The sequence below is a fragment of the Chiloscyllium plagiosum genome, unplaced genomic scaffold, assembly GCF_037043375.1.
Source record: "Chiloscyllium plagiosum isolate Xiang-an unplaced genomic scaffold, Cpla_swu_hap1 HiC_scaffold_45, whole genome shotgun sequence".
Classification (NCBI taxonomy): domain Eukaryota; kingdom Metazoa; phylum Chordata; class Chondrichthyes; order Orectolobiformes; family Hemiscylliidae; genus Chiloscyllium; species Chiloscyllium plagiosum.
Window position 1 is genome coordinate 6,242,267 of NW_028270183.1, and position 23,592 is coordinate 6,265,858.

Sequence of the window (23,592 nt, forward strand, 5' to 3'; positions counted from 1 at the left end):
TGGTTTGAATGGTCTAGGTAAAAACAATGACTGCAGATGCTGGAAACTAGATTCTGGATTAGAGAGGTGCTGGAAAAGCACGGCAGGTCAGGCAGCGTCCTGCTCCTTGGTTTGAATGGTCACCAATCTTGAGCCTTCCATGTTCTCAATTGTCCAGATTTTGCTTTTTATTTTATTTCATGGGATGTGGGCATCCCTGGCTGGGCCCAGCATTTATTACCCATCCCTAGTTGCCCCTGGAGAGGGTGGGGTGGTGAGCTGCCTTCTTGAACCGCTGCAGTTGATGTCCTAGTGGTATTATCGTGGTCATGTTCCGTGGAGCTGGGTTTCAATGCCCCCTCGGCAGATGGTGGAATCTAAAGTCAATAAAAAAATCTGAAATTAAGAATCTAATGATGACCAACTGCTGGGGAAAAACCCATCCGGTTTACTACGTCCTTTAGGGAAGGAAACAGCCATCCATACCCGGTCTGGCCTACACGTCACTCCAGACCCACAGCAGTGTGGTTGATTCTTAACTGCACTCTGGGCAATTAGGGATGGGCGATAAATACTGGCCCAGCCAGTGACAGCCTCATCCCATGGATGATTCTTTTTAACATGACCCACAATGCCCTTAGGGTGGGAGTTCCAGGACATTGACCCAGTGACACTGAAGGAACAGGGATATGTTTCTAAGTAAGGGTGGTGAGGGGCTTGGAGGGGAACCTTCAGCAGGTGGTAATCCCATGTATCTGGTGCCCTTGTCCTTCTAGATGAAAATGGTCATGAGTTTGGAAGGTGCTGACTAAGGAGTCTTGGTGAGTTTCTGCAGTGCATCTTGTAGATGTTGCTACTGAACATCGGTGGGGGAGAGAGTGGATGTTTGTGGATGTGGTGCCAATCAAGCGGCTGCTTTGTCCTGGATGGTGTTGAGCTTCTTGAGTGATGCTGGAGCTGCCCCCATCCAGACAAGTAGGGAGTATTCCATCACCCTCCTGACTTGTACCTTGTAGATGGTGGACAGGCTTTGGGGAGTCAGGAGGGAGTTACTCGCTGCAGGATTCCTAGCCTCTGACCTGCTCTTGTAACCACTCTGTCATCCATCAATCATTGTGACTCGGATGGTCTGAGCAGAACCCCTTTATTTAATTGCTTTCTGATTCCCTGAACCTTTGGGAAATATAAAATGTAATGAACCAATATCCAAGTTTGTTAGATATTTATTAAGTGCGTTGCTGCAATGAGACACCACCTAGTACAGGGGAGTCAGAAATTACAGTCGGTCAATAGAAATAGCCCAATGGAGAATTCAGGAGAAAGGTTTTAACCCAGAGAGCAGTGAGAATGTGCATTGTGCTCCCACAGTTTGAGGTTGAAGGGTCAGCCATAGAGTCATACAGCATGGAAGCAGACCCTTCGGTCCAACTAGTGTCATGCTGAACATAATCCCAAACTTGGCAAAAGTGAGGACTGCAGATGCTGGAGATTAGAGTCAAGATTAGAGTGGTGCTGGAAAAGCGCAGCAGGTCAGGCAGCATCCGAGGAGCAGGAGAATAGATGTTTCAGGCAAAAACCCTGATTCCTGATGTAAGGCTTATGCCCGAAACGTCGATTTTCCTGCTCCTCGGATGCTTCCTGACCTGCTGTGCTTTTCCAGCACCACTCTAATCGACAATCCCAACTAAACTAGTCCCACCTGCCTGCTCCTGGCCTGTAACCCTCCAAACCTTTCCTATTCATGAACTTATCCAAATGTCTTTTAAATGTTGTAACTGTACCCACATCCACCACTTCCTCAGGAAGGTCATTCCACATGTGAACCACCGACTGTGAAAATAAGAATGTGGCTAAGCCCCAGGGAGAATGGATTGATGGATTTGTTGGTGCAGTGAGATGGGGTGAGGAGGCTTCCAGTAGGTCCAGCATGATCTGGACAGGCTGAATGGCCTGAACCATCTATGTGATTCCATGAATAGACTGTCACCGGATGATGACCATTGGCTGTGAGGTGCTGCTGGATGCCCCGCGGTTGGGAAGGGTGCTACCTAAATGCAGTCTCTCTCTCTCTCTCTCTGGGTTGTAACCTGTTGCCTTGCTGTTGCAGGATAACTGCGAGAGGGTGGAGAACATGCTGAGCCTCTGGGTGAATGAAGCCAAGGACCTGACCCCCAAGAAGAGGTATTTCTGTGAGCTGCATCTCGACGGCTCGCTGTACGCCCGCACTACCAGCAAGCTCAGCCAGGAGGCGCTCTTCTGGGGCGAGCACTTTGAGTTCGGCAGCCTGCCCCCGACAAAGGAGGTCACCTTGCACCTCTTCCGGGATGACGACAAGAAGAGGAAGGAGATGAGTGCCCTTGGCTCCGTCACCATCCCCCTGAGCGAGGTGACAGGGCGCCAACACGTGGAGAAATGGTACAACATCAACGCGCCCCCCCTGAACAAGGGCAAGCTCAATGTGCCCACCATTCGGATTAACCTGCGGTACCAGAACATCAAGGTGTTGCCGATGATACACTACAAGGAGTTTGCCGAGTACCTCATCTGTAACTACACCACCCTGTGCTCCGTGCTCGAGCCGGCTCTCAAAGTGAAGGATAAGGAGGAGGTAGCCTCTGCCCTGGTTCACGTCCTACAGAGCGTCGGGAAAGCCAAGGTACGAGTCGTAGGGTCCCAACGGAGGCCATTCGGTCCATCGTATCCACGCTGACCCTCCAAACAGCGTCTAACCCAGACCTCCCCTATTCCCGCATTTACCCATCCCTGGGCACACTGTGGGCCAATCCACCCTAACTCACGTCTCTTTGTGACTGCGGGAGGAAACTAGAGCACACCCATGCAGGCACGGGGAGAATGTGCAAACCCCACACAGACTGTCGCCCGAGGTTGGGATCAAATCCAGGTCCCTGGCGCTGTGAGGTAGCAGTGCTAACCACTGAGCTGCCCACAACAATTTGGTAACCTTCCACAACTCTGCCTAGGATCCTGCCGGGCCTTGGGCAGAGTGGACTGGAATGCTAGCTGGAATATCTCGATGTAACTGCACCATCGGAAGACCTGCCCCCCTCCATGGGCTGCTTGTTTGCTCAGGCAGCTCCATGGTTTGGTTCGTACAGTGGACTGATGCCAACAGCACCGGCTCAATCCACGTGCTCACTGAGGGCACTGCACCCCTTGCCTGAGATGTGCTTAACCCATTGCCAGTCCTCTCTCTCTCTTTCTTTCTCTCTTTCACCCTCTCTTTCTTTATCTTTCTCTCTCTCCCTCTCTTTCTTTCTCTCTCTCTCTCCCTCTCTTTCTTTCTCTCTCTCTCTCACCCTGTCTCCCTCGCTCTCTTTCTTTCTCTCTCTCTCTCTCTCACCCTCTCTCTCTCTCTCTCTCCCCCCCCCCCCCCCCCTTCTCTCTCTCTCTCTATCTCTTGAGAGCAACATTGAGACCCTCTGGGTCTATCACTTCCTAACCTTGCCGAAGGGTATGGTGGTTAATTAATCCCCAGGGTTCTGAGGAAGGACTCGTTGACCATTTCTCTCTCCCTCTGTGTTAAGCACGTCCTCGGAATGGCCCAGTTTACTCAGGGAGGCTACATTCAGAATCGCAAGGGGAGGGTGGGGTTTTATTTGAGTTGCTGTCACCTGAAACGTGCTGGAAGGCCAGTGGCAGTAAATCCCACACTCATTTTCAGAAGGGAATCGGTATAAACTCCTGAAAGGAAGGGAAATTTGGAGGGCCTTGGTTTGTGGGGAAAGAGCAGGGGAGTGACAACAGAGGGGGACTTTACAGACTCATAGAGATGTACAGCACGGAGACAGACCCCTCAGTTCAACCCGTCCATGCCAACCAGATATCCTAACCTAATCTAGTCCCATTTGCCAGCACCCGGCCCATATCCCACCAAACCCTTCCTATTCATATACCCATCCAGATGCCTCTTAAATGTTGTCATTGTACCAACCTCCACCACTTCCTCTGGCAGCTCATTCCATACACATACCACCATCTGAATGAAAACGTTGCCCCTTAGGCCCCTTTTATATCTTTCCCCTCTCATCCTAAACCTATGCCCTTTAGTTCTGGACTCCCCCACTCCAGAGAAAAGACCTTATCTATTTATCCTATCCATGCCCCTCATAATTTTATAAACTTCAATAAGGCCACCCCTCAGCCTCCGATGCTCCAGGGAAAACAGCCCCAGCCTGTTCAGCCTCTCCCTATAGCTCAAATCTTCCAACCCTGGCAACATCCTTGTAAATCTTTTCTGAACCCTTTCAAGTTTCACAACATCTTTCCGATAGGAAGGAGACCAGAATTACATGCAATATTCCAACAGTGGCCTAACCAATGTCCTGTACAGCCTCAACATGACCTCCCAACTCCTGTACTCAATACTCTGCCCAATAAAAGAAAGCATACCAAACGCCTTCTTCACTATCCTATCTACCTGCGACTCCACTTTCAAGGAGCTATGAACCTGCACTCCAAGGTCTCTTTGTTCAGCAACACTCCCCAGAATCGTACCATTAAGTATATAAGTCTTGCCCTGATTTGTTTCATTTGGAGGGCTAGTTTATAAACAATAGGCCAAATGGCCTTCTTTTGTGCTGTGCTGTTCTATAATCACATGAGACCCATTTCCCACACAGTCTGCACTCTACAAATGAGGCTTGATTGGTGAGGAAAATTGTTCAATTTTATTTTCACAGAGTTGCCTAGATTCTAGCCAAACCAGTTTCATGCCCCTGCAGAAAGAATCTGAGCTCAGTTTGACCCCTGGGCCGAGTGATGGGGTGAGAGCTTCCTGACTTGCTGGATCACCAGGTTCCTCCCTCCCACTGACCTCATTCTGGGGCTAGATGACTCTGCATCTTGACTCGAAACGTTAGCTCGCTCTCTCTCTCCAGGAATGCTGCCAGACCCGCTGAGATCTCTAGCATTTGTTATTCTCAGAACAGATTCCAGCATCTACAGTAATTTGCTTTGTCCTCATTCTGGGAGCTGGTTGGAACTTTGGATTCAAATTCTGTCTGAATCACAGAGATCCTGATTGTGGGTTTGTGTTTGAGATTTACACTCACGGTTTGGGGAATTGGATAGGAAGCAATTGGCTCAGAGACACTGAATGTCGGTGTTAGACTGAGCACCAATCATATGTCCAAGCCTTTCCCGGTAAAAGGGCGATATGCAAATTGTTGTCCATTTTGTTGCTGTGCCCGACGTACTGAGTAACGTGTGGGCGCAGCCTCTGAATCAATCCAAAAGGTGTTGCTCATTCAGCGTGCCGACACAGAGGCGATGGGCAGAACCTGCACCCTACTCTGGTGGGACTGGGAGGCTGAGCAGTCAATACAGCTGCACATGGGGTCACGCCTGAGCTGGGTATTTGAGGACATGTGACCAGGAAATGCCCAGGAAAAGGAAGTGTGCATTTTGTATTCTTCCTGAAAAGGTGCCGGATGGGGAGGAGAACGGAATTAGGGTCTACGGAACATCAATGCTGCTCCAGCATCTACTCACCCTAGGACCCTGATCTCTTAGTCTTATTTAAATGGAATTGGACTCCTATCTGATGGGCTCATGGACGTAACTCTTCTGTCCCTGCCATGTAGGATTTCCTGATTGAGTTGGGGATAGTGGAGGTTGACCGCTGTGAGGAGAAACATTCCGTGCTTTTCCGGGAGAACACCTTGGCTACCAAAGCCATCGATGAATACATGAAGCTGGTTGGACAGAAGTACCTGATCGAAACCCTGGGTAAGATCGATGGGGTCGTGGTGTGGGATGGAGGGGTGCAGTGGGGAGAGCTGGGTGGGTGGGGGGGGGGGTGGGGGGGTGGGTGATGGAGCGGGAAACGACCTTCACCTCGTGGAGGCTGGGATTGGAGTCGCCAAATCCTGGAGGCTTCATCAACTGACCACCAACCCAAACCATCCATCCTTCACCCCATTGGTCCATCCTCTGGGCGCTCTGCCTCTCTATAGCCAGTTGGAAAATGAATGGCTCTTTCGTTACCAAACTGGATTTAAGGGTCAAACAACCATCATCTCTGACACTTTTTCATCCAGTAAATTCGAGCGTTCAAGGAAAGCTGGGGGGAAGCAGCTCACAATTTTATTTAGTTGCTCTTAATAATTTTTCTACCTTCGTGCATGGGATATGGGCATCGCTGGCTGGGCCCAGCATTTATTACCCGTCCCTAGTTACCCCTTGAGAAGCTGGTGACAAGTAAACTTCTTGAATCACTGGAGTCCTAGGGGTGTAGGTAGATTCATAATGCCATTAGCAAGGGAATTCCAGGATTTCAACCCAGCAACCTTGGGTATTTCCAAGTTAGGATGGTGAGCGGCTTGGAGGGGAATTTGCAGGTGATGGTGGAATCTTTACCTCCTGGAATCTCCAATATAATAGTGTGTGGGAGTTTGGCATCTTAGGTTGTGAGCTCTCCAAAGTTACCGAATGTCCCCAGCCACTTGCCCATCTTGGTGCTGGTCTGGCCATATCCAAAATGGTGGCACAGCGCTCATGTCACTGGATAGGGCATTCAGGCTAACGCTGAAGGGGCCAGAGTTCAGTCAGATCGGCCAGTGGGATTTATAATCGATCTGGATCCGGTCCTCGAGTTGGTAGCCAAGGCAACCATTGGCAACTGCTGTCCAATCCCGTCCAGTTCACTCATGTTCTTAGGGAAGGAAATCCGATGTCATTACCCGGTCTGGACTACACGTGACTCCAATCCAAAAGCAGTGTGTTTGAGTCCTAACTCCGCTCCACTCCTACCTCCGAAATGGCTCAGTATGTTGGCTCAGTTCATAGAGCACTAAGGGGTGAGGGTCAAATGCTGGCCTTGCCACCCATAGCCACAACCACTTCAAGAATTTTTTAAAACCTAAAAGATGGGGTGAGAGGAGATGGGCGAAGGGGTCACTTCATGTCGCTTAAAACACAAACGGACTGAGCGACTGCTCTCGCAAAACTCTGATTGAATGCTGCAGAAAGTGAAGGAACAGGAGGAGACCATTCTGCTCCTCAAGCCCATTGAGATCTTCAGTGGCCGGTTTGGAAATGACAGCCCCAGGTGGCACGGTGGCTCTGGTTAGCTCTGCTGCCTCACAGCGCCAGGGACCCAGGTTCGATCCCAGCCTCGGGTGACTGTCTGTGTGGAGTTTGCACATTCTCCCCGTGTCTGCGTGGGTTTCCTGCGGGTGCTCTGGTTTCCTCCCATAGTCCAAAGAGATGTGCAGGTCAGGTGAATTGGCCATGCTAAATTGCCCGTAGTGTTAGGTGCATTAGTCAGAGGGAAATGGGTCTGGGTGGGTTACTCTTTGGAGGGTCAGTGTGGACTGGTTGGGCCGAAGGGTCTGTTTCCAGGGAATCTAATTTAATCTGTTTAGTCTCTGCCCCCTAATGCCATTCACCAGCAAGTACCTAGCCATCTCATTCTTTGAGGATTTCAGTTAACTGCACTCATTCACAGCCCTTTTGGAAGGGAAGGTTGTAGATTGGCATCACTCTTTGTGTGAGCAGGGCTACCTGGTTTCATGCCAATCCACCTGACTCAGAGTCTCTGATTGGTCACGAATGGATGGACCCAATAGAGCAAGTTTGGGCATGAGACTCCTGCCATCTAGTGACTCCTCACATCATAACAAGAGAGGTTTGCCCATGTTCTCACTGGAACAACACATAGAGTCAGAGAGATGTCCAGCACAGGAACAGGCCCTTCGGTCCAACTCATCCATGCCAACCAGATACCTTAAATTAATCTCTCCCCATTTGCCAGCACTTGGCCCATGTTCCTCCAAATCCTTCCTATTCATGCCTTTTAAATGTTGTAACTGTACCAGCCTCCACCACTTCCTCTGGGAGCTCATTCCATACACACACCACCCTCTGTGTGAAAAAGTTGCCCCTTTGATCTCTTTTATATCTTTCCCCTCTCACCTTAAACCTATGCCCTCTAGTTCTGGACTCCCCCACCCCAGGGAAGAGACTTTGCCTATTTATCCTATCCATGCCCCTCATAATTTTGTAAACCTCTATAAGGTCACCCCTCAGCCTCCGACACTCCAGGGAAAACAGCCCCAGTCTCCAGGTTCAAAGTCCCCCCAGCCCCATAAAACCTGCTATCTTATTCCCAAAATCCACAAGCAGGAATGCCCAGGGAGGCCCATTGCTTCTGCTTCTTCCTGCCCCATGGAACATCTCTCTTCCTATCTTGGCTGAATTTTCTCTCCATTTATACAGTCCCTCCTCACTTCACATCTGTGATTCTTCTGTCTTGCTGAATTATTACCCCAAAGCAGCCCATTTTAATGCTTGAAAATTAACAATAACCCTGGGCCTCAACAAAAGCCACACATTAAATCAACGTGGTAACATTTAGCATATCTTTATCACAGTTGTTGTGTTAGAACCTAGAACATAGAAAAGTACAGCACAGAACAGGCCCTTCGGCTCACAATGTTGTGCCGAGGATTATTCCTAATCTAAACGAAAATAACCTAACCTACGCACCCCTCAACTCACTGTTCTCCATGTGCCTGTCCAGCAGTTGCTGAAATGTCCCCAATGACTCTGCTTCCACCACCACCGCTGGCAACGTATTCCATGCATTCACAACTCTGTTGTGTTATCTATATAATATTGTGTAAATATGAAAACTTTGGGTTTTCAAAGTGTTTTGTAAAAAATATTATTCTATCGTGGACTCACCAGACCCTTTACGTTGTCGGAGCTGCTCCCAAGCATGGGCCTATTGGTCTATGGGAATCTTGACTATCTTGAAGTGACTGCTGTGGAGATCCAGGGGCATTCTTCAATCCTCAGCAGGTTGGGTTCAGGCCTCAACTTGGCCAAGGGATGCTCACTGGGGACATCGTCAGGACTAGGCTTTGAGATGTTGTGAAGTCATTGTGGACAGGTGCCCATGGCCCACGCACACACACACACACATACAAACAAAAGATCGGAGCGAGAGTGGACCATTCGGCCCATTGAGTCTTCCCTTGGCATTCAGTGGGACCATGGCTGATCCCCCTATCTCACTACTGCACTTCCAATCTCTCCCCTCTACCCTTGACACCATTAGCCTCTAGAGATCTACCTCTTCCTTCTTAATTTTGCCTCCATGGTCTCATTTGTTGGGAATCCCACAGGATCACCCAAACTCTGACTGAAGCACATCTCCTTATCTCATTCTGAATTAGTCCATTGAAGCCTTGAATGATCCCTAGTTCTGGACCCCTCTCGTTCTTTGAAACTCCAGAGAATACGGACCCAGTTTCTCCTCATATTTCCCAGGATTCAAGCTGGTGGGTCTTCAAAACACCCACCAGCATTAGTGGGCGGCACGGTGGCACAGTGGTTAGCACTGCTGCCTCACAGCGCCAGAGACCCAGGTTCAATTCCCGACTCAGGCGACTGACCGTGTGGAGTTTGCACATTCTCCCTGTGTCTGCATGGGTTTCCTCCGGGTGCTCCGGTTTCCTCCCACAGTCCAAAGATGTGCAGGTCAGGTGAATTGGCCGTGCTAAATTGCCCGTAGTGTTAGGTAAAGGGGTAAAATGTAGGGGTATGGGTGGGTTACGCTTCAGCGGGTCAGTGTGGACTTGTTGGGCCGAAGGGCCTGTTTCCACACTGTAAGTAATCTAATCTAATCTAAACACTCCCCCTATGATAAGTGTACCTTATCCCTGGCATAGTGACCAAAATAGAACGCAGTACTCCAGGTATGGCCTCACCAAGGCCCCGAACAGCTGCAGCAAGACTCGATTATACTTGAGCCATCTTGCTATAAAGGCCAATCCCTCCTAACAGCTCGCTGCAAAGACAGGGCCGGGGGGGTGGGGGAAGAGCGGAACAAGCAGACACCCTGGCACTGCCTGGACCTTGGCATTAGTGCCACCCCTGTCTGACCAGGAAGCTCTTACAACTCCCCCTGCTGGCTCTGCTGTCCCAGGTGAGGTCGCGACCCTCGTTTTTCGGAACTTGAATAACAGGGGGATTGGCATTTCGAAGCAGGGGAGAGGGGTTCTGAGAGTAGTCAGTCTCCTCGAGTTCCCCCAGCTCGATCAGCAATCCATCCAGGCTGGAGGATTCTGGCGCTGTGTTAAGGAGGGCTCTAATCTCCCTCGGTGTCATCCGCAGGAGACTTTGTGACCAGGCTTTACAATCCAGAGGAAAATTATGAAGTCGATCCCAACAAATGTTCAGCCAATGACGTGTCAGAGAACCAAGTCAATATGAAGGCCGTCTGTGAGGAGGCGTTTCGGCAAATCACAGATTCGTGTTGGTGAGTACATTAAAAAAATCTCAACTGGACCAGCCATCTGAACGCAGTGGCTACGAGAGCAGGTCAGGGGAATCCTTTAGCGAGTAACACACCTCCCAACTCCCCGAAGCCTGTCCAGCATCTTCAAGTCAGGAGGGTGATGGAATACTCCCCATTGGCCTGGATGGGGGCAGCTCCAGCAACACTCAAGGAGCTCAATACCGTCTGGGACAAAGCAACCCCCGTTTGATTGGCACCACATCCACTATTTTCAACGTTCAATCCCTTCAATACCTATGCACAGTAGCAGCAGTGTGTACTATCCACACATTGCATTGCAGTACCCACCTTCTGCCAGCACCTTCCAAACCTGTGAGCTCTGTCCCCGAGGTGGACAAGGGCAGCAGATGCCAGGGAACCATCTGTAAGTTCCCCTCCGAGCCACTCGCCATCCTGACTTGGCAATATATCGCCGTTCCTTCAGAGTACTAGGACAAAATCCCCCTATAACCGCGCGGTAGGTCTCCCTCCACCTCAAAGCCAACCGCACAAGGATGATTTAACGTGGGATAAATGTTGGCCTGACCAGCAACGCTGACATCCTGGAAAGGAATGTGAGGAGGGATCAGAGGATAGCAGGAGGATGGAAGCTCCCTTTAGCTTATGTTCCCCAACATATTGGATCAGGACTGACCCTCTGATCAAGCCACGCTTGACCCCTAGACTGCTTTAATGTCCAAGAATCAGCTGAACTCATTTATATACATCCAGTCCTCTGGGATGGATGATTCCAGAGATGACAGACCCTTATTTCCGAGAGATTGATCCTCTCTGAAATGGGCCAACCCCGTGTCTTGTGAATATGATCCCCTAATATAACGACTCTCAGCATTCTCTCTGTCTTGCTTCCATTAAGCATGAAGCAATCAATGTTCACACCCCATGATTAAAAAAAAACAAAATCCCAAAGGTTTTTTCTGGGATGTGCGAGAATGGGTGATGTTAACCCTCTACTTCATCAGGAGGCTAAGGATATTCAGCACGGCCATAAAGACTCTTGCCAATTATTATAGATGCATCACAGAAAGGTCCTATCCGGGTGTATCACGGCTTGGTACGGCAACTGCTCCGCCCAGGACTGAGACACTACAGAGAGCGGTGGACACAGCCCAGTCCATCACACAAACCAGCCTCCCATCCATTGACTCCACCTACACTCCCCACTGCCTCAGGAAGGCAGCCGACATCATCATGGACCCCTCCCACCCCGGTTATCATCTCCTTTGGGCAGAAGATATAGAAGCGGAATTTGAGAAGATTTGTAGCTGAGGTTGAGGTTTTGGATGTAGGTTTGCTCGCTGAGCTGGAAGGTTCATTTCCAGACGTTTTGTTACCTTACTAGGAAGATATAAAAGTTTGAATACATGCACCAACACATTTAAGTTGAAACTTTATTGCTGGAACAGCACAGCAGGTCAGGCAGCATCCAGGTAACAGGAGATTCGACGTTTCGGGCACAGGCCCTTCTTCATTCCTGAAGAAGGGCCTGTGCCCGAAACGTCGAATCTCCTGTTCCCTGGATGCTGCCTGACCTGCTGTGCTGTTCCAGCAATAAAGTTTCAACTTTGATCTCCAGCATCTGCAGACCTCACTTTCTCCTCCAACACATTTAAGAATTGCACCGTCCCTGCTTCTGAACGGACTTCTCAAATTTTAAATTGAATATTGATCCTGCTCCTTGTTCCCCTTTGCTGCAGCTGTAACATTGTATTCCTCACGCTGTTCCATCACCCTGACGCACATTGTATGGTATGATCTGCCTGTACTGCTTGCAAAACAAAACTTTTCACTGTACCTCGGTACATGTGACGATAAATAAAATCAAATCACCAATTTGCACATCCCCGGTGTGTCAGGATTTGCCCTGAATTTGTACAAATGGAGGTGTCTCCGACTTTTCTTCCTCCTTTCCTTTCACAGCATCTTTCCCGATGAGCTGAGGGAGATATTCGCAACTTGGCAGCAGCAATGTCTCAGTCGGGGAAAGGCGGAGCTCGGGATGCGGATGATCTGTGCCTCATTGTTTCTGCGTTTCCTCTGCCCCGCGATAATGTCGCCCAGCCTATTCAGTCTGACCCAGGAATACCCCAACGACAGCACCGCGCGGACTCTCACACTCATCGCCAAAGTCATTCAGAACCTGGCCAACTTTACCACGTATGTACACCATCAGTCTGATCTCAGCTGCTGAGCTCGGACACAAATCTGTGGGAGAAGAAGATTTGTTTAGCGCCTGTATTGGGGTATTGGAAAGTGCTTTGCTGTCAAAGAGTTGTTCTTAGAGTCAAATCGTTGCTGTAATGTAGGATGCACAGGAACCAATTTGCGCACATACAGGTCCGACAAACAGCAATGATCTGACTTTGTAATGTCATTGAGGGATAAGCACTGACCAGAGCATCAGAGAGTGCTCCCCTGCTGCCCTTTGGAATAGTGCCATGTGATTATTTACACTGCAGAGGGGAGGTGGCACCTTAATTTAAGGTCTCATTAAAAAGGTGAAGTCAGGAATCACACGACACCAGGTTATAGTCCAACAGGTTTATTTGAAATCATAAGCTTTCAGAGTGATGCACCTTTGGCAAGTATCTAGTGGGAGCTGCGCTATTTATGATATTGGCTGGGTTGGTAAAATCAGAGTCAGGGACGGCGTGATTTCACAGTACGTTCCACAATTATCGAAGCCTGACTTGCTCCTTACCTGTGCGCAGTCTCTCCCCAGAGACACGGTATCTGTCTTGTTTCTGCACCAGTTGAGGCTTTACATAGAGGTACCCAGTTTGGTCTTTGCTCACCCTACAGGTTTGAAGACAAAGAGGGCTACATGACCTTCATGGACAATTTCCTGGAATCAAACTGGGACAACATGAAAATCTTCCTGACAAACATTTCCAGTCCAGAGCCCAGCATCAACAGCTCAGAGTTTGAAGGCTGTATTGACCTGGGTTTGGGTCTGTCCATCTTGCACTTACTTCTCTGTGACACCATGTCTCGCCTGGAGCAGGTAATGGTTGTGACAGGTTGAGCTGGCTGTTATTTTTCAGGTGGCACTGTGGCTCAGTGGTTAGCACTGCTGCCTTACAGCATTAGGGACCAGAGTTTGATTCCAGCCTCAGGCGACTGCGTGGAGTTTGCACATTCTCCTCGTGTATGTGTGCGTTTCCTCCGAGTGCTCCGGTTTCCTCCCACAGTCCAAAGATGTGCAGGTTAGAGTGAATTGGCCATGCTAAATTGTCCAGAGATATGTAGGTTAGGTCTATTAGTCAGGGGTAAGTGAAGAGGAATGGGTCTGGGTGGGTTATTCTGTGGAGGGTCGGTGTGGACTTGTTGGGCCGAAGGGCCTGTTTCCAGACTGTAGGGGTTCTATGATTCTCCACTCTGTCTGAGCTGTTGACTTTGAACCTGGTTTACTCAATGGCCCTGAACCAACACTCTCATGTTGAGAAAGGCTATTAGAATGACTCTTGGACATCTCTTCCTAGTCCAACAAGAAATGGGTTTGACTAGCTTTAGCCTGGTCAGCCCTCACTAGGAGTGCTTTGCTGATCCACAGCCACTGAGTTGGTGTTGTCAGAATAAATATTCAAATGGGGATGCCACTTTATTTCTATTTGGTGGTTGGCATTGTATAGAGAATTTTCCTTTTAATGGACTTTGAGGTAATGACATTGAAGTGCAATGTGGATTTATTTTGTAACCAGCACCTTTTAGACATCATGTGGTGTACCAAGGTCCTTTACAGTTGTGTTATCCTAGTAAGAATCTTGCAAAGTTTTGTCTCTGAACCGATCAAGAAGATTAAAAACTGAAAGATCTGTGCATGCTGTAAATCAGAAACGAGAACAGACATTGCTGGAAAAGCTCAGCAAGTCTGGCAGCATCCGTGGAGAGGAATCAGAGTTAACGTTTCTGGTCTGGTGACCCTTCCTCAGAACAGCTGAGCTTTTCCAGCAACTTCTGTTTTTCTGTCAAGGAGAGACCAGGGTAGGCGAACGAAAGCTGGGCTCGAAAGATGTAGGGTTGGAGAAATATTTCCGAGGACGGGGGGAGGATAAGAAAGGGGGAGGTAAGTGGAGTTGGCAATGCATCAGAAAAAGCTGCAGCCGAACTCCTTTGACATTCTTAAACATGATGACTAATAAATGTCTTTTTAAAATGACGAAGCTTACAACTCGTGTTGCTGCCTGTCTAATTTTTTTCCCTTTTCATGTCTATTCTTACTGCACCCTGTCGTTGCCATCGCCTACAAATGATAGCGAGAACTGGGCAGACTGAGACCTCTCCCCGCCATTCTCAATGGAATCACCCACTCTCTGAAAAACCCAAACATACCGCTGATACATTACCAAGACTTTGGGTAAGTCCGAATAACCCTTACTAACAGAGGTGGGGTAGGCAATGGATTAGGATTCCCGGAATTGGGAGTGATTTCAGAAGAGCAATTCCAACAAGCTTCTCAAGTACAGGGATAAATAGCAGGAACAGACCATTCAGCCACTCAAACAGGTTCCAACCTTCAATTTCGATTGATAAGACAAGATATGGGAGCCGCATAAAGCCACATGGCTCACTGGGTCAGCTCTGCCTTTCAGTCATGTCTGATGTTTGTCTCAGTCCCATTCTCCCACCCTCCTGATCCACGTACTAATCAAAAACCTCGCTATCTCGGTCTCAGAGACTCTCAGTGGCTGGGTCTCGACAGCTTTCTGTCGCTGATCCACAGCTTAGCAAGTAACACCTTTAGTCCCAGCTCCCTTTAGCATGTTTTGTTGATAAGATTCTATATATCACCAGCTTTCCATGTAACCAATGTCCATTGCTGTGTGCAAAAGAAGGTTTTAATGTTCTTTTGCCCCTTGTGTATAGAGGTGTTTCTTAAATTCCCTCCTGAAAACTCTGGCTTTCATTGTAGATTCCCACCTTGCTGTTCAAAACTGCCTGACCATTGGGAATAGTTTCTGTCTTATCTCCTCCCCTTCATATCTTGCACATTCCAACTAAATCAGCCTTCCAAGGAGTGTAACTGTATTCTCTCGGAGTCCCATTCCCTATCCTCATGAACCAGGTGGATCAGGATGTAAAATCAAGATCAATGTTCTCTATTTTAAGTGGGGTGTGGGTATCTCTAGCCAGCCCAGCATTTATTGCCCATTCCAGACGGCAGTTCAGAGTCAGCCACATTGTTGTTGGTCTGGAGTCACATGTCGGCTAAACCGAGTAAGGATGGCAATTTCCATCCCTCAAGGACTTTAGTGTACCAGATGGGTTTTTCCAAAGATTGACAATGGCTTTATGGTCATCATTAGACCCTTAATTTTGGATTTTTTAATTGAATTCCAATTCCACTGGCTACCATGGCAGGATTGGAACCTGGGTCTCCAGAACATTAGCTGAGTTTCAGAATTAATAGTCCAGCGATAATACCACGAGCACATTGTCTCCCCTATGTCTGATCTATAACCGGTCATGAGTAAAATTGAGAAGTCAAACAAAATCGAATGCAGGGTCAGGAAGTGTGCTCTGAAGGTGATGTAAGGGGATTAGTGGCATATTTCCATTGGATTATTGGGTCAAGGGGTTCACTGAAGAATGTTGCCCAGTAGGATGTTTCAATATCAGGATAGGGGACTGAGTATCTAGCTGGCTACTGTGTGGTTTGGAAAAGGACCAAAGGTGTGTGTTTTTTTCTGTCATGTGTATGTGTCTGTGTGTGTGTGTCTGTGTATGTCTGTGTGTGTATGTGTCTGTGTGTGTGTCTGTGTACAAGTGCATGTGTGCGCGTGTCTGTGTGTGTGTGTGTCTGCATGTGTCTGTATGTGTGCGTGTGTCTGTGTGCGTGCGCACATGCATGTACATGTGTATGTGACTGTGTGTTTGTGTGTCTTGTGTCTGTGTGCGCACGCTTGTGTCTGTGTATGTGTGCGTGTGTGCTTGGATGTACATACATGTGTGTCTGTGTGTGTGACTGTGTGTTTGTTTTTGTGTGTCTGTGTGCACGTGCACTTGTGTGTCTCTGCGTGCTTGTGTGTGTGTCTGTGTGCACGTTGGTGCATGTGTGTGTGTGTGTGCGTGTGTGTGCGTGTATGTGCGTGTGTGCGTATGTGTGTGGGTGCGTGTGTGTCTGTGTGTGTGTGCACTTGTGTGTCTGTGTGCACGCTTGTGTGTGTGTCTGTGTGCGCACTTGTGTGTATGTGCGCGTGTGTGTACGGGTGCGTGCGTGCGTGTGTGCATGTGTGTATGTGCGTGCATGCATGTGTGCATGCGCGTTTGTGTGTGTGCTTATGTGTGTGCATGCGCATGTGTGTCTGTGTGCACACTTGTATGTGTGCCTGTATTCGCACTTGTGTGTGTGTACATGTGTGCATGTGTGTGTATGTGTGTGTGCATGCGTGTGTGTGTGTGTGTGCATGTGAGTGCGTGTATCTGTGTGTGCATATGTGTGCGCGTGTGTGCATGCATGTGTGCGCGTGCATGTGTGTGTGCGTGTATCTGTGTGTGTATGTCTGTGTGTGTATGTCTGTGTGTGCGTGTATCTGTGTGCGTCTGTGTGTGGATGCGTATATCTGTGTGTGCGTGTGTGTGTGTGCGTGTGTGTCTCTGTGTGTGTATGTGTGTGTGCGTGTATCTGTGTCTGTGTCTGTGTGTGTAACTGTGTGTGTGTCTGTGGTTGTGTGTGTGTCTGTGTGTGTGTGCATGTGTGTGTCTATGTCTGTGTCTGTGTCTGTGTGTCTGTGTCTGTGTGTGTGTCTGTATGTCTGTGTGTGTGTGTCTGTGTCTGTGTGTGTGTGTCTGTGTATGTCTGTGCCTGTGTGTGTGTGTGTGTCTGTGTGTGTGTGTGTGTCTGTGCGTGTGTGTGTATGTGTCTGTGTGTGTGTGTGTCTGTGTGTGTGTGTGTGTCTGTGCGTGTGTGTGTGTGTGTGTGTGTGTGTGTGTGTCTGTGTATGTCTGTGCCTGTGTGTGTGTGTGTGTGTGTCTGTGTGTGTCTGTGTGTGTGTGTGTGTCTGTGCGTGTGTGTGTATGTGTGTGTGTGTGTGTGTGTGTCTGTGTGTGTGTGTGTCTGTGCGTGTGTGTGTGTCTGTGCCTGTGTGTGTGTCTGTGTGTGTGTGTCTGTGTGTGTGTCTGTGTGTGTGTGTGTGTGTCTGTGAGTGTGTGTCTGTGTGTGTCTGTGTGTCTCCACCATATCGATCCTTTTCCCTGTGGGAGGGTTCAGGGTGGATCCCAGATGAAGATGTTGCCGTGGACCCAGTATGCTGCACAGTCCTTACACACGCTGCCTTTCCTTCCAGTGAGTATTGCCGGGACGACAAGCCGGTCTACGTAGCCCCCAAAAATGTCCAAACAGTGAGTGCATCATTACTAAGCCTGAACAAGTGTGCACAGGAGGAGCAGCAGCATGTGAAGAGCAATGGCAAACAAGCCAAGGGAATGTCTGTGGTGAAACGGACCCAGAGTGCACCAGCTCGCAAACGACCCAACATCTCCCGGCAACACTCAACGCTGGAAACGGTATCCAACGTGCAAGGGCATGCCAAGGAAGACATACTCACAAACCTGCCGGACAGATCTTACGCTACCCTGACCAAGACTCCCCTCTCTGTTACCCAGTCCTTAAAGTCATCGCACACCTGCCCACAAAGCAACCCACGCCTCAGGATACAGGTAATGGTCTTGTTCCTCAGAGGCTATCTCTGAATGTTACCCTGTTCACGTTGATGCCATTGAGTTTATGCTGAAACAGGAAGCACTGGGAAGATGTAACAGATCCTCAAACTCCTGTAAAGAGGGACGCGGGATCACTATAACCCCAGATGGGGTGGAAGGAGGGGGTATATTTCTAGTGAAGTACATTTGCTAACCAAGGGTGCAGTATTAAACTTGCACAGGACCATGGTTAGAGTTTAACAATGTGGTAAAAGGCCCTTCGGCCCATTGATTCTATACTGGCCATCAAGTGGCTATCAATCCTAATCCCATCTGCCAGCATTTGGCCTGTCTCCAGGACTCCCAATGTGCCCGTTTCAAGAAGTCCCAAATGTCTTGAGGGTTCCTGACGTTGCTTTTAATGTGGTGAGTTCCAGCTCCCCACCACCCTCTGAGTGAAAAATTTTTTCCTCAACCTCTCCCCAAAACGTCCTGCCCCTGCCCTTAAGACCACAATTCCCGGTCATTGAACCCTCGAAAGGGAAGAGGAGTCACCCTATCTACTCTGCCTGTGACCCTCAGAACTGTGGACACCTCAATCAGGTTCCCCCTCCACCCATCCCCCCGCCCCACTCCCTCCACTGTAGGGAAACCAGCCCTGACCCTACCTGGTCTCTCTCCATCGCTGAGTCGCTCCAGGCCGGGCTGTGCTCCAATGAATCTCCCTGGCGGAGCTGCAGCATCATGCACTGCCCTGATCTCCCAGGTTGTACCACGAGTCTGGAGGCTTCAAACAATACTCAACATCAGATGGTGGGACAAAGGCACAACAGAGAGGCTGTGACGGTCGGGAAAGACCGAACGGGACGGTGAGGAGGAATGGGTTGATAGTGGTCTTTATAGCCATGAGGCATTTGGGAGAGAACAAAACTGCGGCCTTCTAAATCTACGATTAATAGCAACCAATGGAACGCCTCCATGTGTCAATTCAGAATGGAGCCATTGGCTAACTCTTTGTCCATTGGCTAGAGTCAAGTCTAACATACCAATGTCTGAGGCTAAACATACCTTCCTATTGGTTGGTGCAAATTTTCAGCCTTCATTGGCCGAATTGACCTCATGCTGTGTACTCTCTTGCCCACCCATTGCCTGCGCCTCCCCCACGCCCACCCCCTCCAACCTCACTCCTGGGTTTGGTTTTGAGCAGATCGTGAGGATTGTTAATGCATGTGTCTGAATAGCCAACTCTGCTGTGTCTGTGACAGGGTCATAACCCGCGCCTGATGCCCGTTGACTCATTCAGAAAATCCCAAGTCCCATGGGAGCGCATCTCTGGACACGAGGAGTGGTCCTGTCAGACAGAGGGAGAAAGACAAGACTTCAAACCGTTTGAGAAGGTAATCAGGCTGGAAACCGACATTTGCTTTTGATGAGCTACCTACCCCTGATTGGCACCTACCTTTACCATTGGGCTGGTTTCAGGGCTGATCAAAGTCAAGCACTTTGGGGATTCCTGAGGTTGTGAAAGGCACTATATCAATTCAAGAGTTCCTCGCCAGAATGCACTGGGTCCTGTGCTACCCTCCAGCTAGCTCCATCAAGTGTCCGTCCTGCCATGCAGGGATCTGCAGTTCTTTCAGACATCCAGCTGATTTCTATGCTTTGTTCACCTGAGGCTGGGGATCAGTGGAGAGTAGTCTGGAGCTGACGGGTGTGAGAGCAGAGGCGCGCTGACCTTCTCACTGTTCCATAGCTTGGCCTGGGATCTCTCCCAATTTTGGCCGTGTTAGACACACTCACCTTCTGTGTCCACATCGAGGGATCCGCAGCTTCTGGCTCAGAGGTAGGGACACTGTGCTGTAGACCTGTCCCATGCTGGCTCTAATACCATGTGGTTAGCGTTCCCATGGATAGGGGAGGAATTGGGCAGTGGCATTAGAGTTGGCACTAGTCTGCTTTGGTTAAATCCTTCCACGTCCAGGTTTGATGTCTCTCTCTCTCTCTCCCAGAATTCCCAGCTGGCCTAGAAATGCTAAATGTTCAAATCCCTGTCGAGAAGCTAATAAATCTCCCCTTGTTCCCTCCCTCCCATCCCCTACCCCAGCATGAGCAAGACATTTCACACCTCCAGGCAAACGTGCAGACCATCAACGAGGAACTGAAGCAGTTTCAGAGCCGCATTGATGAGCACGTTCAGAGAGTCCTCCAGGAGAACGAGGAGAGGCAGAAAACCCAACTGGAAGAAAAGGACAAACAAATTAAGGATCTGAGCACCAGGTAAGGGCGGGTTAGTACTTAAAAAGCTCATTGTCCAACTCAGTTGACATTGTCCAGGATGTTAGTGAGGCCTCCTCTGGAGTACTGTGCCCAGTTCTGGTCGCCCTGTTACAGGAAGGATATTATCGAGCTGAAGAGGGTTCAGAAGAGATTTACCAGGATGTTGGCGGGTATGGAGGGTTTGAGTTATTAGGAGAGACTGGTCAGGCTGGGACCTTTTTCCCTGGAGAGTCGGAGGCTGACAGGTGACCTTGTAGAAGTTCGTAAAATCATGACAGGTTTAGATACGGTGAAGGGCAGGTGTCTTTTCCCTAGCGTGGGGGAGTTCAAGACTAGAGGGCATCGTTTTCAAGGTGAGAGGAGAGAGATTTAAAAAGGACATGCCAAGCAATTATTTTTACACAGAGAGTGGTTTGCGTGGGGAATGAGCATTCCTGATGAAGAGCTAATGCCTGAAACGTCAACTCTCCTGCTCCTCGTACGCTGCCTGACCTGCTGTGCTTTTCCAGTACCACTCTCTCGACTCTGATCTCCAGCGTCTGTAGCCCTCACTTTCTCCTGCTTTAAAAACAGTCAGTTCTAGAATGTGATGGTTGCGTTCTTGTGTATCCCCGAGTTATAGAAAAATCACGGTTGAGAAACAGCGCTTAAAGTGTTGACGCTGTAATTGTGTTACAGCCAGCACACATTTTAAAAATTTCCGCTTTAGAAACAGCGACCCCAATGCATCAATCTCACTACAGTGAATTTCCATTGAGGATATGTGCGTTATAGCTGGGCAAACTGTACTGCCAAACTCTGCGTTCTGTTCCTCAGATTACTCTCCCGCCTTTATTTTCATTCTCACTCTCAACCTTTCTCTCCTATTTCCATTCACCTGCCATTACATGTGTTATCATTATCCTGACCTGACCCTGATGTGAAATGTTCTCCAAACGTTCCAGACTGGAAGCAGTTGAAGAGGAGAGGAAGAAGGACATTGAATGGTTCGAGGTTGCTGCCCAGAACCAGCAGAAGGTTGAGTCTTTGGTGAGTATTACCTGCCAAGCTGCTGTTTGTCAGCTCGATCAGTCTCATCGCCCGCCTTTTTGTCGTGCTTTAATGTAATCCCAAACTCCGGCATAGCCCTGCTAACCATTCCTCTTGAAGTACAGGTCCCACTGCTTTCCAGAAGGTTCCACTAGGACCTCATTCCATGGAGCTTTCAGGTGACCTCCACATCTCCATCGCTCCTCCCCTGTCTGAAACCATTCCTCCTTGCTCCCCCTTTAGGTTTTTAACTAATCCATTACAACTGGTGACCTCTGGTTATCAAAGGAACCAGTTTATCACCCCCCCCACTTTATCAGTCCCCTCCCGATCACCTCTGTTAGATTTCCCCTTAACCCCCTCTGCTCCTAGGAGAACCATCACATTTTTCCCAATCTCTCCACATATCCAAATTCCTACATCCCTGGGCTGCTGATCCCTCTCCGTCCCCTCTCCAGTGTCTTGACAATCTTCTTAGTCGCTTGTTTTTCTTTCTCAGTGTCCCTATTCCTAAATGCACTCCCCTCTGAGTGTCCCTATTCCTAAATGCACTCCCCCCTCATGCACATAACCATTTCATATCTCTCCTATCTCCTGTTGTTCCACACATAAACTATCTCGTTGATCTTTAAGAGGCCCTATTCTCTCCCTGGATTATCTTTAGCTCTTAATGTATTTATAGAATCTCTTTGGATTGTGTTTAACCTTATCTGCCATAGTTATTTCACAGTGGCTCAGTGGTTAGCACTGCTACCTCACCGCACCATGGTCCCAGGTTCAATTCCCGCCTTGGGCAACTGTCTGTGTGGAGTTTGCACATTCTCCCCATGTCTGCGTGGGTTTCCCAGGGCAGAAATGACTAACACGAGGGGTCATAGTTTTAAGCTGGTTGGAGGACAGTATAGAGGGGATGTCAGAGGCGGGTTCTTTACACAGAGAGTTGTGAGAGCATGGAATGCGTTGCCAGCAGCAGTTGTGGAAGCAAGGTCATTGGGGACATTTAAGAGACGACTGGACATACATATGGTCACAGACATTTGAGGGTGCATACATGAGGATCAGTGGTCCGCACAACATCGTGGGCTGAAGGGTCTGTTCTGTGCTGTACTGTTCTATGTTCTATGTTCTATGTGTGTAATAGGGTGGATTGGCCATGCTAAATTGCCCATGGTGTCCAGGGATTGCAAGTTACGTGGATTATTCTTGGGAATGCAGGGTTATAGGAAGGTCAGTGTAGATTCAATGGGCTGAATGGCCTGCTTCCACAATGTAGAGACTCTATGACATTAGCAGAAAGAGGCATGCACAGGGTAGATTCAGTGTAATGGAGTAAGTGTAGACTTTGTAAGAAATAAAATGGAGGAATAGCAGAATCTAAATGTTGAGGAGGAGTCTCCGGTCGACATTGTCAAAGGTGAAGTGACCAGGGAGCTAAGATGGCTTGTAGTATCATATAGCACAGAAACAGACCCTTCAGTCCAACTCATCCATGCTAACTACGTTTCCTCTGGGTGCTCCGGTTTCCTCCCACAGTCCAAAGATGTGCAGACCAGGTGAATTGGCCATGCTAAATTACTCATAGTGTTAGGGAAATGGGTCTGGGTGGGTTACTCTTCAGAGGGCTGGTTGGGCCGAAGGGCCTGTTTCCACACTGTAGGTAATCTAATCTAAACCTCCTGATGACCTTTTTAGGAATGCCCCTACACCTCTTAAGGAGATTTACCTGATCCCAGGTGTCTACAGCTTGGACTACAGAGGTCACCCTGCTACAGGAAGAATGTTATTAAATTGGAGAGGGTTCAGAAAAGATCTACCTGGATGTTGCCCGGAATGGAGGGTTTGAGTTATAGGGAGAGGCTGGGATTGTTTCACTGGAGTGTAGGAGTTTGAGGGGTGACCTTACAGAGGCTTATAAAATCGTGAGGGGCATGGGTAAGGTGAATAGCAAAACTCTTTTCTCTAGGGTGGATACGTTCAAAACTGAGGGGGCTTATTTTTAAGGTGAGAGGAGAAAGACTTAAAAGGGACCTGGGAGGTAACTTTTTCACCCCGAGGGTGGTTTGTGTGTGGAATGAACTGCCAGAGGAAGTGGTAGATGCAGGTACAGTTACAACATTTAAAGGGCACTTGGGAAAGGTTTAGGAGGGATATGGGCCAAATGCAGGTAAGTGGGACGAGTTTAGTTTGGGAAACTTAGCTAGCATGGATGAGTTGGACCGAAGGGTCTGTTTCTGTGCTATATGATTCTACAAGCCATCTTAGCTCCCTGGTCACTTCACCTTTGACAATGTCGACCGGAGACTCCTCCTCAACATTTAGATTCTGCTATTCCTCCATTTTAT

The 23,592-nt window shown here is 48.8% G+C and overlaps 1 protein-coding gene across 3 annotated transcripts in view; it reads left to right on the forward strand.

Moving 5' to 3' along the window:
• LOC122552378 (ras GTPase-activating protein nGAP-like) overlaps positions 1-23,592 on the forward strand; it is a 99,645-nt gene that overhangs the window by 70,499 nt on the left and 5,554 nt on the right. For all 3 annotated transcript variants that reach the window (XM_087983408.1, XM_087983409.1, XM_087983410.1), the window contains 10 exons: positions 2,087-2,635; positions 5,583-5,727; positions 10,120-10,264; positions 12,224-12,460; positions 13,106-13,307; positions 14,560-14,660; positions 17,590-17,962; positions 19,210-19,341; positions 20,049-20,221; positions 21,166-21,250. In XM_087983408.1, coding sequence (XP_087839534.1) covers positions 2,087-2,635; positions 5,583-5,727; positions 10,120-10,264; positions 12,224-12,460; positions 13,106-13,307; positions 14,560-14,660; positions 17,590-17,962; positions 19,210-19,341; positions 20,049-20,221; positions 21,166-21,250 — 2,142 coding nt within the window. The remainder of the gene's footprint in view (positions 1-2,086; positions 2,636-5,582; positions 5,728-10,119; positions 10,265-12,223; positions 12,461-13,105; positions 13,308-14,559; positions 14,661-17,589; positions 17,963-19,209; positions 19,342-20,048; positions 20,222-21,165; positions 21,251-23,592) is intronic.